Consider the following 16,133-nt stretch of genomic DNA (forward strand, 5'->3'; position numbering starts at 1 on the left):
ATGGACACCAAAAAACTATATTGCCACACATTTTTTATACCAATAAAATAGCTAATTTCCTTTTTTTAAAGGGGGAAAAACTAAATTGCTAACATTAAAAATGAAAAAGGAGTACTTACAACAACTGAAGAGAAAATAAAGGAAATTATAAACTGTTCACCAATTATATGTAACAAAACTGATAACTTAAGAGAAATGGTAAATACTTACAAAAATAGAGAGATTACAAAAGAAGAAATAGGCTATTTAAATAGCCCATTGTCAGAAAAAGACACTGAATAAGCCATAAATGAACTTCTAAGGAAAAAATCTCCATGACCAGATGGATTTATAAGTTCTATCAATCATTTGAAAAACAATTCTAATAGGACAAAATTATTTGCAATAATTAATCCCTTTTTCAATCTCTCTGAGGCAAATATGATCTTGATACCTAAACTAGAGACAAAGCAGAGAAAGAAAAAATGTAAACCAATATCCTTGATAAACATCGAAGCAAAAATTTTTAAAGAAAACATTAGCTAGTAGATCTCAACAACATATTAAAATGATGACACACTCTGACCCAATTGGGTTTATACCAACAATGCAGTGTTGATTCAGTATAAAGAAGAGATTAAATAAAACAAATCATGTTACTATAGATAACAAAAATTTTCATTATATTAACAGATGCCAAAAAAGATTGTTTTATTAAAAACTTTAAAGGACACAGGATTAAATAGACCTTTGCTTGATATAATACTATTTATTTAAACACAACAAATAATACATATAATGTAGGTAAGGTAGAAGTCTTTCCAGTAAAATTAGGGGTAAAGCAAGAATGCTCATTATCACTATTATTTAATAGATGCTAGCTATATCAATAAGAGAAAAAAAATTTTTTTCCAAGTGAAATAAAGATTTACTTTAAAAACCTTAGTTAGGGGCAGCTAGGTGGTACACTGGATAGAGCACTGGTTCTGGAGCCAGGAGGACCCCACTTCATAATTATTCTCAGCCACTAGTATACTTGACACTTACTAAACTATGTGATCCTGAGCAAGTCACTTAACCCTAACTGCCTCAGCCCCCCCCAATACTCTAGTTAACCAAAATATTAATTGAAACAATTGGTAAATTCAGCAACATTTCAGAATATAAAATAAATTCACATAAATCATTAGCATTTCAACATGTTACCAATAAAATGAAGTAGTTAGAGCCAGAAAGAGAAATTCCATTCAAAATAACTACAAAATAGCTGGGAGTATTTCTATCAAAATACACCCCAAAACCATATGAATCCAACTATGAAAAATTCCAGAAATAGATACCTAAACAATTGTAGAAACCTTAATTGATCATTAGATTGAACCTAGTAATACAATAAAATGATGTCACTTTCTAAATTAATTTCAATATTCTATTACCACCAAAGAAATATTTTTCAAAGCTAGAAAAAAATTATAACTTCATATAAAAAGCTCAAGAATAATCATGGAAAAGTATTGGAAAGGAAAATCATACTACAAAATAATAATTGTCCCTTTTTGGTATTGGTTAAAAAATGAAGAAGTCAATAATTAGAATAGATTATTCATATAACACAAAATCACTATTAGAGAAATGTACCCATCAGGTTGGCTAAGATTATAACAAGAAGAAAGCAGTTTGGAACTATACTAAAAAAAACTCTAAAAAATCCCTCCAAACACTCAAAAAACCTGATTTAGCACCACTATTATTGGCCTAAACCCAAAGAGTTCAAAAAGAGAAAAAGGATTATATATATATATAAATTTTAACAACTCTTTTTGTTGTAGTCCAAAATTGGAAACTTAGGGGATATCTTCTTTTTAAAGAAGACAAAACAAACTATGGTACATGATTGCAATAGAATATTGTAAGAAGTGGCAAAATTGCCAGTTACAAAAAGGAAATTGGCTTTCATGTTCTTGTGGTCTGAAATTACAAGGTCCAGCTAAAATGCCTCCTTTACTCTAGGAACTGTTGGGTTAACCAAACTCTTGGTAGTCTCTGTCATTCTTACCACTTCTCCCATCATGTTAAAATAGTATCCTGCTGTTAGATGATGCCATTGCTCAGATAATGGTTGCAGCAATAGAAAACAAGAGGCAAGTTTTCATACACTGGCAATGACAGACTGAGACACTGCACATCGGAGCCAAATTTTCTTGTGTTCCACTTAAAGGGACTAAGTCTAATCTAACTTTGTTAATAAAATACCAGTTAGCAATCTAGATACATCCCTCTCAACACAAAATAAAAAAGGTAAGGCTGAAGCCATTGACTTTTGTGGATGAAAACTGGCTTGAATTTGACTATCTGCTATTTGTAAAGCTAGACTGTGTTAGCTGTTGTCCCATACTCTCTAAGGCTGATAGGCAGTTAAGCCAGAGACGGAAAACCCTATTAGTTCTGATTTTAATGGTCAGCATATGAGATGCCATATGCAACCATATACTGCATTCTCATTCCCCAGTGCCCCCTTCAAATATTCTGAAAAGGTCTTCTGGCTTATATCCTCGTTGTATCACTGAAGAAATGGTGAGAGCTGACTCAAATCCATCAAGGTAAATAACCTGTTCCTATGAACCTCCTGTCCATCCCTACTATCAACAGCAGCATATTTACTCCACCTATCTTGTGAGGAGGAAACAGGGGTTCAACATAGGCTTTTGGGGATGTTTATCCATCTCTCATTTACTTATAAAAATTGCCCTATCCAAGGTTATTCTTAGAGACCACTATTCTTAAAATAAAAGAGACACACAGGGTAAAACTAAAAGTAGTGTATCTAATTTTTGCTATGGTGTTAAATAGCAGCACTTTGTGGTATAGTGAAACAAAACAGTTCTATCTATTACCTGGGGTGTTACTGAACAAATTGTAGCATATGAATGTAATTCGGCTTTATTGTAGCTTAAAAATAATGAACTGATGGAGTAAGAGAATCTTCAAAGACTTGTAGGAACTGATACATATTGAAATGAGCAGAATCAGAACAATTTATATGACAGCTATATTAATATGAGGAAAAACAACTTTGAAAAACTTCAGTGCTCTGACCATAGTAATAACCCAATCAATAACCAACCAAAAATAATGAAGCCTATCTTTTGAATATTGGCAGAAAGGTGACTGAATAGAAGTACAGAATGAAATATAATTAATCTATTGATGTGTTGTGCTTAATTTTCCATACGGTAGGACTTCCATTTTGTGTGAATGTGGGGGTATGGATTAGGGACAACAAGAACATCAATATAACATTTTAAGATGCAGAGAAGAAAAAAATGGTGCAGAAGATGATACAGAAACTACTAAATGTCTTTTTTTAATTCAAATATTATTTATACTGTGAAGAAATTAAGAGACAAACCCAACTGTTTTTATAGTACCTCTTTTTGCAGTGACAAAGAACTAGAATCTGAAGAGATGCCTATCAATTAAGGAATAGCCCAACAAATATATAATATACATATAATGGAATATAATTGTGCCATAAGAACGATGAAATGGTTTCAGTAAAACTTAGGAAAGCTAATTAGTTATAAACTGATGCAAAATAAAGTGAGTAGTAGAATAAGAATAATAATTTGTACAATAACAACACTGAAAATTTATTTTAAAACTCTTAAGAACTCTGATCAATGCAATGAGGAACCATGATTCAAGAAAACCAATGATGAAACATGCCATTTACTTCCTGATAAACAGATGATGGGTTCAAATGAGACATATTTTTCTTTTGCACATGGATAATGTAGGAATGTTTTGTTTGACTGTGCCGATTTATTACAAGGGTTGTCTTCTCCCCAGTGGAGGATGAAGTGAGAAAAATAGAAAATTGCTTTTTGATAATGGAAAAAAAAGCAAAGATCAAGGGTGGTAATAATGATTTCAAGCAAGGAAACAGTAAAAATAAGCATGGTTAAAAGAAATGAACAAGGAAACTACATTATGTTTAAAGGCACCACAGATTTAAAAAAATATTTAAGTTTAATACATATGGCTTGCCATCTGAATATTTAAAAGAAAAATATATTAATTCACAGGGAGAAATAAACAGCAAAACAACAGAATTGGTGACCTCAATGTGCCCCTTTCAAACCTAGACAAATCCACAAAAAGATAAGGTAACCTGAAGAGAGTTTTATTAAGGTTAATTAGCTTAAGAAAGTCCCCTACCAATTACTGAGTATAATGCTTATGCATATTTCTTTGCATGGTATCTTTAAAAAATTGTGCTTATGCTAGGACGTAAGAATCTCATGAACATAAAACAGAAATGTTAAACATATCCTTTACAGGCCTGAACACACACAAAAGATGACAATCAATAAAGGGCCTTTGAAGAACAGATTCAAACTGAAATGTAAATTAAATCATTCAATACTAAATAATTGGTAGATCAAAGAACATATTATAGAAAAATACATAATTTTACTAAAGAAAATAATGAGACAATATATAAATAATGTAGAGATATAATTGGAAAAAAAATTTGTTATCTCTAAATACTTTAATCGGCAAAACTAAGAGAATAGATCAATGAATTGGGCATGCAACAAGAAAAACTAAAAAGGTAACAAAAAAAGAACCACTTAAACATAAAAAGAGAAATTCTGAAAATCAAAAATTAAAACAACAAATCTATTCAATGTATAAATAAAATGAGCTTTGGGGAAGGAAAATGGAAAGAGTAAAAAATATCCTTTGGGCTACTATGATTTTTTTTTTTTAAAGACAGGGAAACTAAATAGTCAAAATCAAAAGTGAAAAAATGAGAATTCACAAAATTGGGGTGAAATACATGAAATATCTAATCATATAATGAAAATTGATAAAAAGAAAAGATGAATATTTTAATAAATTGTGAAAAAGAGCAAGAATTTTTTTAAAAATTAAGTAAATTCAACCTCAGAAAAAGAAACTGAACACGTCACAAAGGAATCCTAGAAGAAAATAACACAGGATCAGATGGATTTACAAATGAAATCTATTAAACATTCAAAGAACAATTTCATGTTATATGCAGGAAAGAAGAGATCCTACCTAATTCTATGAGGAAAATAATCTCCTGATACCTAAAACTAAGAAAAAATATAATTAAGAAAACTATAGCCCAATATTTAATATTGATTAAAACAAATATTGAGTTTGCAAAGATGCTGCTGCAATATTATAACAAAATTATAAAATATAATCTGAATCTATACCAGGAATGCAACGGGTTCAATATTAGAAAAATTAAATATATGTGCCATGTTTATAATAAAAACAATACAAACTGTAGAATTATCATGACATGTTAATAGTTATGGAGTTACTTTTCCTCTAGGCTATATCCTGGATGCTTTTGGATCCATAAAACTTCCTTATCATTTATATACTCTATTTCTATTTCTAGTTTTAGTTTCTGGAACAGATAGGACCAGGTTTAGATTGCTCCTGCTTATTTGAACGAGATGATGAGCCCATTTGTTTCTAATCTCTATTTTCTGCACTTTCCCTGTGGATCTCATTGTTCTAAGGTGTCTACAGTAAGTGGTACCAGGGTCCAAGGATTTCCCTAAATCCTCAGCAGGCAGAATACAAAAAATTTCCAAGGCAGCACATGTCAACTTGCTTATGTGGAATTGTCTCAATACCAATTCTGCTTTTACTGATTCCCATTCTCACATCCAAGCCCAGAGTTCCAGAGGTGTCAAACTACTCAGGGGCCTTCTATCTGGATCATTCATGGCTGTGGAAGCTGGAAAAATGCCCAGTGCTTTGCCTGCCTAACTCCTCTGATTCTCTTCTTAGTTCTAGTGGGCTTCTGGGTGTCCCTTCCCAACCTAGGCTAGATGAAGGTTTTTATTTTTTATTTCTTAATCATCAATGCATTTGGGGCTCTTTTATCTTTCCTGGATTACTTATGTGAGAATTAGGTTATTAGAATTAGATCTATTTGGTCTGCCTTGATTCCAACCCTTTTGTTTTACAAATGAAGAAACTGAGACCCGGAAGTAAAGTAGTTTCCCCAAGACCACACAGTAAGCACTAGAAGCTGAATTTAGCACAGTACCTGCCACATAATAAGCACATAACATTTATTGAATTTTGAATTTGAAACCAGGTCTTTTGACCCCAGATACAGTTCTTTTTATATTGTACTCTGCTATCTGTCACCATTTCAAAAATAGTTTTGATTTCAGTTTCTGTAATCTTTTCCTCAATTAAGAATTTCTACTTCTCTATTTACTTAGGGATACTCAAGGTTCCAGGTACAATCTGGATAGACAAAAAAAAAAAGAAATAGCTCAGGAGCTCTTTTCAATGAATTTTCTTGTTTTGGGTGAACAAAGCCCATTAAAAGCAAGATTTTCCACGTAGCATTTTTTTTTTAAAGTATGATACATTATGCTAATTGTTTCACTAATGTTGAACAATTCTCTTATTTCCTAGTGCATATTATAATTTTAAATTTTAAAATATTTCCACTTTTTACATTGATGCTCAATAGTCTAACTTGTATATCAAGAACATTTTTTCCACAGAATTTTGTCATAATGCTTTTTAACTTTTATTTTTAAACAATTTCTAAACATAGTAAAACTTCAAAAAACAATCTACATCTTTTTCAGTTATTTTGGTTGGATTTGTGGCCAAGCCGTGTTTTTTTTGAAGTTTTGGATGTTCTATAGTCATTCTTTTCTTCTGGTTTTCTGGCTTGGAAATCTCTGTCACCATAGTAGCTTTTTATGGTGAGATTTTTTTTTTTTTTTTTAAATGATCCTTCTTCCAGCCTACTTCCTGACTTTGGACTTAGCACTGGGCTAATGACTAGACTGGTCTTGTTACTGTTTCCTTGGGATGAATAGTATTACTCTCTAGGATCCCAAAGTTCAGATAACTGCAAGTTCAGTGTTCCCAAAGTGGAAACACATGGGGCAGTGTCTTAATTTTTGACCTGTTGGTTTGAGATATACAAGCTCCTGAGACCTAGTTTAAGTGTGAGCAACAAGCCTAGGAGTTTACATAGTTTGGAGTTCCAGTAGACTGCTACTGAACTTCCCTTTGGTCTGGGATTCCTGCCCTCATTACTCTTTGGCAGACTTCAGTCCAGAAAATGGTATCAGGATGCTGCTCTGCTTCTGGAATCCTAAAGTCTGAGCCATATGGCTTGCTTGGAACCATTCTTTCCTCAGCAGAGTAAGGCCCCAGACTACTCTTTTCCCTGAAACGCCTCTAGGCAGAGATGCCTCCTCATTCCATGCTGGATCTGTGATCCAGAACTGGATCATGAGTGAGACAGCTGCCAGTTGGCACCTGTCCCTGCATCCCACACAAGCTGAGGCCCTTCTTGGCCCAGTGCACAAACTCTCCATGCAGTGGAATGCTCCTTGTGTCTCACTTTGGATCACAGATCTGTTTATCTGCCTATGCTGCTCTAATTGGAAAAATAACTCCCTGTAATTTTTTTTAAATTTCCCTATCAGTGTTTGGTTTGATCCATTTTCCAGATCTGTTTTGGGGGATTAGGGGATGTTATTTCTTGCTACTCCGTGATATTGGCTCTGCCTCCCTCTTCTGTGAATTTTTAAAAACTTGTCAGGTGCCTTAAAAAAAAAAAAACAGAAACAAATAACACTATTGCCAATCCTTTACTGCCAACAAATTTGCCTCTTCCCCCTGAAAAATAAAAAAATGAGAAAGACAAACAGTCCAGGAAAACAAAACCACAGTAGTTATGTCTAAAAACGTCTCTGCACCTTGAGTCCATCACTTTTCTATCAAAAGGTAATAGATCATTTGGAGATGTCCATGCACTGGTCAGAGTTTTTTATATTGTTGTTGTCCTTGCATATACTGACTCTCTGAAATCCTGTCTTTTATCATATTTTACAGTGCAATAATATCAATAATATCCATTACATACCATAATTTGTTCATTCATTCTCCAACTGATAGGAAAACTCCTTAATTCTGGTTCTTTGCTTGTTTTTCTTCTTTAAATCCTCCTCTTTAAGAAAAAGAAGTTTTGCTTGTGGCTATTCTTTTTCCAGCAGTATTCTCTCAACAATTCTCTATTCTTAATTGTTTCTCTGTTGAGTTGATGTATTTATTCACCAAACTTTGTGTATGTGCTAGTGTGTCCTCTTTTGCCCATTTCAGGTAAGAATAAGATCAATCTAATGTTTACTCCCCTACTGTTCCTCCAAGTTTATATATTCTTCTAAGGCATCTCAATTACAATAAAGAACCAGTTGCACATCTTATTTTTTCCCTTTCTTCATTAACTTATTACTTTTTGTTCCTCCTCCTCTTTTACCTTTTCAGATCCTCAGAACAAAACCAATTCCCTCTCAAGAATTTTTTCTTAACTCTCCTAATACCTTTGAGGTTCTGAAGGGACACTTGTTTCTTCTCCCATTATTAGAATGTTGACACTATAGAATTACACAGCCCCTTCTCTCAATTGTTCAAATAAATTTACCTTTTGTTGATTTTTGTATTTATATTTCAAAGTTCCTACATGGTTCCAGTCTTTTCATGAGATACTTCAAAGTTCTTTTTATTGTGTTCAGTTGTTTCAGCTGTACTCAACTTTTTATGAGTCCCCTCTAATAGTTCACTTTCCCTGTCGTTGGATTATACTTAAGTTTATATATTATTTTTGTAAGCTGAAGGATGGATGGATGTAGGCAGACAGATCAATGGGATATTTTGCTTTTTGGAATACTGCATTTGAAGCTCATTTTTTATTCTTTTTGTTCTCATATTTCTTATTGCCTTGTTACACATGACTTGTTTGTTCTATTCTAGTTTTCAGAATTTCATTTCTTGGATAAAGTTTGATACTTTTTGCTCTATACTACATATTCTTTCAATTTTTTCCTCAAGAGCTTTTATTCCATTTTTAATTTTTTGCTCATATCTTCTAGGAATTCATGTGGTCCTTCTGGAAAATAATTTTCCCTTGTCGTCACTATTTGCACTTGTAACAAAAATACTTTCTTCTTCTGGATATCTCAATGTGCAGAAATTTCTGATACTGGTTGGTTTTGTTTTATTCATCTCTCCAGCTATACCTCCTAAGTAAGATTTTCTGCATATAGAATCCCAGGCCCTGGGTCTCCTAGTTCCTTTGCTGACCTTGACCTTCTGAAGTTAGATCCCTTCTGAAGCTTTCAAGTTCAAAGTGTTGGTTGTTTAGGCCTCTCTCTGGCTATAGAATGCCAGAGACCTTGGAGCCTCAGGCACCTCCTGGTCTGAATGCTGCCATACTGACTGCTAATGTTATATATTTCTATGGTTGTTGCCAAACCTGCAGTGGTCGTCAGGATTCCCAGTATGGGTTTACAAACATCCTTGACTCCCAGTGCATGGAAAAAGTTCTTATCCTGAATTATGAATTTATCTGTATGAGAATTCTCAGAAGCAAAGAATTCAGTTTTTTTTTAAATTTCTTTTATCTCTTTTTTCCATTTTTGGTCAGATTAAGAAAAAAATACATTAAGAGAACAGAATAACAATAAAAGAATATCTTTTCTTTCCTTTTATTTCCTGAGGCAATTAGGATTAAGTGACAGGGCCACACAGCTAGGAAGTATTAAGTGTTTGAGACCCAAATTTGAACTGAGGTCTTCCTGACTTCAGGGCTGGTGCTTTATCCACTGTGCCACCTAGCTGCCCAAGCATTATCTTTTCAAATCAGATTTGACTACCAAATATAGTATTTGGGCAGTTTTTTATTAAAAATTTATTTCCAATTGATTTTATTTACAGAGTATATCTATCTACTTCTTTTTTTAAAAAAATGACTTTTGTTGTTACCTGTTTACACTCAAAGGTTTAACATTATTGGTTAATTTTTCCAGAGTTTCTATCAAGATACAACTTTTACTTCTTGCCCTTGTCTTCCACAGAGAGAAGATGGAGGTATTGGCCTTTATTTGTTTGGATTTTCTTATTTGAAATTTATTCTTTTGGGTTCTTCTTAGCAGTGAAATGAAAGTCATTTGAATCACTTTCCCTTGAAGTCAAACCTCATTTTCTGCAGATGACTTGAATTTGTCTACAGAATGTTTTTTTTTTTTTTCTCTCTTCACAGGTTCTAAGTTGGAAGTAAAAGGAGGGGAAGATATTCCTAAGGTTCCCTATCATAAGGAGTAATAATTTGGGGGTAAATTCCATTCCATTCAGGCCCTCAGAAGCTTTAGTAAAGTAGGAGGTTTTCTGGTACAAAGTCTACAGTTATTCAGGTGCCTTCCCCATGATGGGATCAAAACAGCAGAAAAAACCTTCATTCCTTCATTTCTTTGTGGCTTGACATTACATTATCCAGGGGGTCTCTGAGGTCTACCGAGTAAATGAATCCCATATAGTGTTTCCAAACGTGTGAGAAAATACAGTGCTGAGCTGTTAACCAATTTATGAAATGTAACAGGGCTTAACTGAGGTGGGTATATGAAGTCTTTGTCAGAACAACAGTTTAAATTCAAATGACCCCCTGGTTTAGATCTCAATTATTGGATTCATGTCTTCTTTTTCCCTCCAAAGAAAGGTAACTCCCTTAGGGAGGCAATGTGTAACTCAACACAGCTCCAGCTACCTAGATTCAATGGTCACTGATCAACAAGCTTTGCCTTGTTATTCCTGCATTCTCAGAAAAATCTTCCTTTGATATTTACTGGTAGCTATGTCTTCTCCTAGAAGTCTATTCCTTGTGTTTAAGTTCAAACAAACCTTTTATGAGAGCCACGAGGTTCTAAGGACCAGAATGTAAAAGACTTGCCACAATTGTTCTTCCCTTGCTACCGTTAGTGGGACTTTAGTTGTGTTCCCTATTATTAGCAGCAAATGGTCTCTAAATAGTGAGTTGAAAATGTGTAGTCCTTGGTCTTAAATGGCTCTGTTTTTCCCCTTTATCATTACTTCAGACTTTTTCCTCCTTTCTTTTTGCCTCCCTCTTTACAAAGAAGGGAGAAGAGAAATGGAAGGAATCTGATCATGATTAAACACAATAATCTGTATATAAAGTGACCTCTTTTTATTTCTCTGCTCCCTTGTGCTACAATACAAGTGTACAGAAATACATATATTTTAAGGTAAAATGTGGCAAGGGCAAAAGACAAGTCCAAAGTGCTCAAGGAAAATATGGAGAACAAATCACGTTCAGCTTAGGAATGGGTAAACAGGGAATCCTTAAGACTTTCAGGGAAACTGAGTCTTAAAGGAAGAGGATTTCGAGGGCTAGAAAGGAGGAAGTAAAGTAAAAGGAAGGACAAGACTGGGGAATTGCTTGATGACAGACCCCAAACATGAAAACTAAGTAAGACTACACCATTTAGGAGGGAAAAATAATATAGAAGCCAAAATAAAGAGTACACATTGTACATCAAATTAATGGGTTTATTTTCATCTTAATTAACAACCATTTAGCTGAAATTCAAAACAGACCTGACACATGGACATGGATACAATTTAAATAACCAAAAAAAAAAAAAAAAAAAAAAAAAGTAAAGAAAGAAAGAACTATATACACAAATAAAGTAAAAGTATGATTTTTTACATAATCAGCCTGTTTATATTTTGCAGTTTTGGAAAACTATACGCGTGCTATACTAAGTAAATAACTACAACTAAATATTACCTTTTCAATTTAGATTTACAATGAAATAATACAATAACATTTGAGATCAACAGCTTAGAATTGGACAGGTCTAGGTTTTCAAGGAGAGTCACAAAACAAAATAGCCAAAGAATCTGCTGTGTATTCTATAGACTTTTTTCTTAAGGATCTTACATACACATCAGTACAATTGATACAGGACAAAAAAAAAATAAATATTTACTTGGAAATACAAACTTATTACAAATATCATTCAAAACTAAAGCTAAAACCAGAAAGCTATACACATATCAGCCCAAATTAATCTTTAATACACTCCTATTCTTGACTTGATGAATAAAAAATGACATATATTATAACTAAAAAGATATTTAATGTAATTTTTAAAAATCAGGATTGCTAATACAACTGCTTTTTCCTGTGGCAAGGGGGAAATGCTCATTTTAAATTAAGTTTTATACAGTAATTTGTTTCATCCAACTTAAGGTTGGTTACCAGTAGCAAAGCTAGAATTGTTTCTTTCTAAACAGCCATAACAAAACTTCATTTTGTTTTAAGTAAATAATTCTAGGAGGATATGGACAAGAACTACAAGATTTTCAAGAATTCTTTACTGATGTGAAGAGCAAGCAATTCCAAAGTACAGATTAAAATTCACCAGCTTTCCCCAGATAAAAAGATAGAAGCAAAGGACAAAAACCACAATTTTTCAGTAGGCAAGCATCATGGTTTGTATGGAGGCAAGACTGCATCAACTCAACAGGCATGGACCATCAAATAACAAAGGGTTTCACGGATGATGAAAAATTACACACACCAAAAGATTCTTAAAACAAAGTCTATCCCAATTAGGCACAGATTCAAAAAATTAATTCCCACCACAAAACAGGGGGTGAAAAAACTCAATAGAACACCACTGATATGATTAACAACAAACAGGCAGAGATGACTTGGACTGAAGTTGCAGTGAACTGATTTCCTCCCAAGTAGCTAAGTAATGTCACAAACTACTTCCACCACCTGCAAAATACATGCTGGGGGGAAAAAATGGAGCTGTTCCCCTTGCCCCAACCCCTTGGTGAACATTCAAGGGATAAGAAGGCAATAACACAAAATGGTTTTTATTACAATACAAAAATTAAGCTTTTTTGTGCCCCATATTTTGTATCTTTGGAGCAAGTTTATAACATTACCACATTATCAACATTCCTGAGAATATGAACAGCAGATAGACGTGGCAGAAAGAGAGAAATTATTGCCACTGTCAATATCCAGCCTTCTGCAGGAATGTGAAAGTCTGAACTACTTCTGCCCCAATTCAATGAGAATTTCAAAAGCAACAAGCTTTATTACAAAGCTGAGTCTTTAAGAAGGAGGAGGAAACCTACTTAGCAATCTCACTTAGGATATGGTTCAATTTCTTTGTGCAAAAAAAAAAATCTATAATGTATCATTACTCAGAACTGGATCATTCACTCTTTTAGATGCCACTAACGTAAAATGTTAAGGGGCATAAAGTTTCTATAAAAGACCTCTAATATGATAAATAGCTGAGATACCTGTAGAGAACCATATTGATAGGGGATGTATTCTGAAGCCCAAGTTCTATAATTTGGCATTAAACTTTATGAAACAGCTCTCTCTGATCACCAACTGATGATTACTTAATTAGGTAAAGGGAGGAAAGAAGAAAAGTGAACAATGGACACTAATTAAAATAAGATTATGAGTCTTAAAATAGAAACACATGACTAATGATCAAGTGAAGCTTGGAAAATCTGGGCCTTGCCAATAAGAAATTTTTTCATAATAGTTAATAATAAAAATAAAAAGCCTCCAGTGAGTTTGCTTCCAGGTTCCAGAGAGACCCAGAGTCACTGTTCTATAGTTGAGTGTGCTGGTAGAGGGGACCCAGCAGCTATATACCTGGGGAGCTTTGGGAGCTCTGCAATTTCTTCAATACATCAGCATATTCTTTTTCCCTGGGGAAGATTTAGGGCCTGTCATTACATCTTCATTCTGCTAGGCTGTGAATCAAAAACAGGCTTTTTACACCAAGGCATGTGAAATGGATGAGCCTGCTGGGAACAGGATTCAACAGCCCTTCCCACCTCTTCACTTTGCAAGTGGAAAGAGACCACTCATCTATGCTGATGTCTTCCCTTTCATTCTTTTAGGCTTATGAGATTCAATTATTTGATTAAAATGACTTTGAAACCCAAGAGCTCACACCCTAGTGGTACAGAGAAGCTGTGTCAAACACAGGGACTATGTTGAGAGAAAATACGTGGCTCAACTAACTTAGACCCTCAGAAATTCAGCCCAACCTTATCAAATGTGAGGGGGGAAAAAAAAGAGCTAGGTTTATGACATTTAAGCTTGGACCATAAAATCTGCTTACAAACACCCCAGGTAAAATCGTTTTTAAAATCAGTTCTCCTTACTGTCAGGTATGTTGACAAACTCAGGACATTTTCACAGCAATCCACGTAAAGCTGTCCTGAGAAACATAATACATATCATATATAAATTGGATGATACTGTTTCTGGTTCAGCTTTTTCCGGCAAGTTGGGCAGGAACTAGCATTTCTAAGGGCATCACGGAGGCATTGGCTACAGAAGACGTGACCACATTTTGTAGAGACTATAAGTCGTCCACTTTGCAAAATCTAGAAAAATAGCAAACAGATAAATTCATGAAGCTACGTCTCTACAAGATAGCTATGTTCTCCATACTTAAAAGACATTCTCAATGCTAAATGCTGGTGGTGGTAATCAGCTAAACAATAGGGCAAAAGTTTTGAAACTGATAACCAACCACTGGGACTTGTACTTCTAAGTTTAGTAGACACAAATTCCAGTAACTGTCTATTCTTGGACAAATCCATTCTTCTGTGTCTCAGCTTCCCCACCTATGTTAAGCAAGGGGTTGGCCTCATGGTTAAGAAAGCCCTTTCTTTGCTGTTTTCAGTCTCTGGAAATGTCCATAATGAGACCCTTTCAATAAAAAAGGCCAGTAAGAACCACAATCTTAAGACCTGCCCTCGAATCGTCCAGTCTGGCTGGGTTCAAAAGAGGGCTCTTCAGCAAAGAAGTCATCTTTCTTTTAACAATAGAACAGTAGAGCTGACAAAATCGATCCTATGCTGGAATTTTTGCATTAAAGCTACAGAGAAATAGTTACCATTTCTATAAAAGGCCAACAAAATGTAAAAGGACTTCCTTAAAATCTTCAATCTTTTGTTCTACTTATGCAAGACAAACAGTTAAAATATAACTAGAAAATTCACACAGTAAATGATATCAAATGATATGATATACTACTATTTTCAATTACTTGCAATTTGGGCAGACAATAATTTAAGTTTGCTTTATGATAGTTTCAAGTATTTTAGGATCAAACTAAACTGAAAATGAGTTAATTTCATTTCTAAAGAAAAAGTTCCTCTCTTATCTAATTCTTTCACTGAAGCATTTTTTGGATTAAATTTAGTAGATGACAAGCTGTAGTTTTCTTACCTCTGAGTATCCATCCATGCAAATTGGACAACTAACAGTACCAGAAGGCCTAAAAACACAATGATTTGGATCAGTTTTGCAACAAAAGGAAAAAAAATTCCATTAATTGGTAAGAGTTACCTTTAAATAAATAACCATTTTTTCCCCAAGATGATAAAATAGCTAGAGAATTTGTATATTCTTTTAAAGTTTATGAAATTCTTTACATAGTGTACATATAAAATATGTAAATATGTATATTTTATATATAGAGAAAAGTTTTTAAAGAACTCCTATCCAAAGAAAAGTAATTTTTCCATAGGAAGTATTAATGAAGCAGTAATTAAAAAAAAAAAAAAGATTTGAATAAGAAAATTTATTTATCTCTTAATTTCAAATTATTCATGGCTTTTTTTCTTCAATTGCAAGTTATACATATCCTATCTAAATTGAATATAGGATCTGAAACAACAGAAACTACCTACTATTTGTTCACCCTACATACAATATGAAAATTTGTTCCTTATAGGAAACAAAGACATTTCACTTAAATCCCATAGTGGAAAATCTAACTTGTAATTTAAAATTGAGAAAATGGACTTAAGAGACAATACAAAAGAAACCAATATTCTTCTTAGGAACTGTTATCTTCTCCATAAAATAGAAGGGTAGGACTAGATGCCTTTTCATAGAGGTCACACTTGTAAATTTGGAAGTGGTATTTGGATGCAATGATTTCTCTTATTATATATGTATACATACAGTAAATTGTATGCCTATCCTCATCACGCATTATCTTAGGTCTCCTTTTGATTCCTAGTCAAGAAGCACAGGTCCAAAGGAGATCATGAGCAATGATTACCAACAATGTGTTTTGGTATCCTAAGTGAAAAGGAGTGGCTTAGATATATCCCTCTGGTCAATCTCAAATGTTTTCTCAAGGCCTCTCTATGGTGGGGTAAGAGGACAAGGACAGGTCATGCACATGAAAAATATCTTCTCTAAA

General features: G+C 33.7%; 1 protein-coding gene across 3 annotated transcripts in view; it reads right to left on the reverse strand.

Annotated features, from left to right (window-relative positions):
• RNF4 (ring finger protein 4) overlaps positions 1 to 16,133 on the reverse strand; it is a 201,447-nt gene that overhangs the window by 107,688 nt on the left and 77,626 nt on the right. For 2 of the 3 annotated variants that reach the window (XM_074276860.1, XM_074276859.1), the window contains 2 exons: positions 15,149 to 15,197; positions 11,389 to 14,298 (listed from right to left, as the gene is read on the reverse strand). In XM_074276860.1, the coding sequence (XP_074132961.1) occupies positions 14,149 to 14,298; positions 15,149 to 15,197 (199 nt within the window). In that variant the 3' untranslated portion in view covers positions 11,389 to 14,148. Of the gene's footprint in view, positions 1 to 11,388; positions 14,299 to 15,148; positions 15,198 to 16,133 lie in introns of those variants that run through there. The other variant, XR_012483789.1, reaches the window with a different exon arrangement.

Source organism: Sminthopsis crassicaudata, chromosome 6 (assembly GCF_048593235.1).
Source record: "Sminthopsis crassicaudata isolate SCR6 chromosome 6, ASM4859323v1, whole genome shotgun sequence".
NCBI classification, from domain to species: Eukaryota; Metazoa; Chordata; class Mammalia; order Dasyuromorphia; family Dasyuridae; genus Sminthopsis; species Sminthopsis crassicaudata.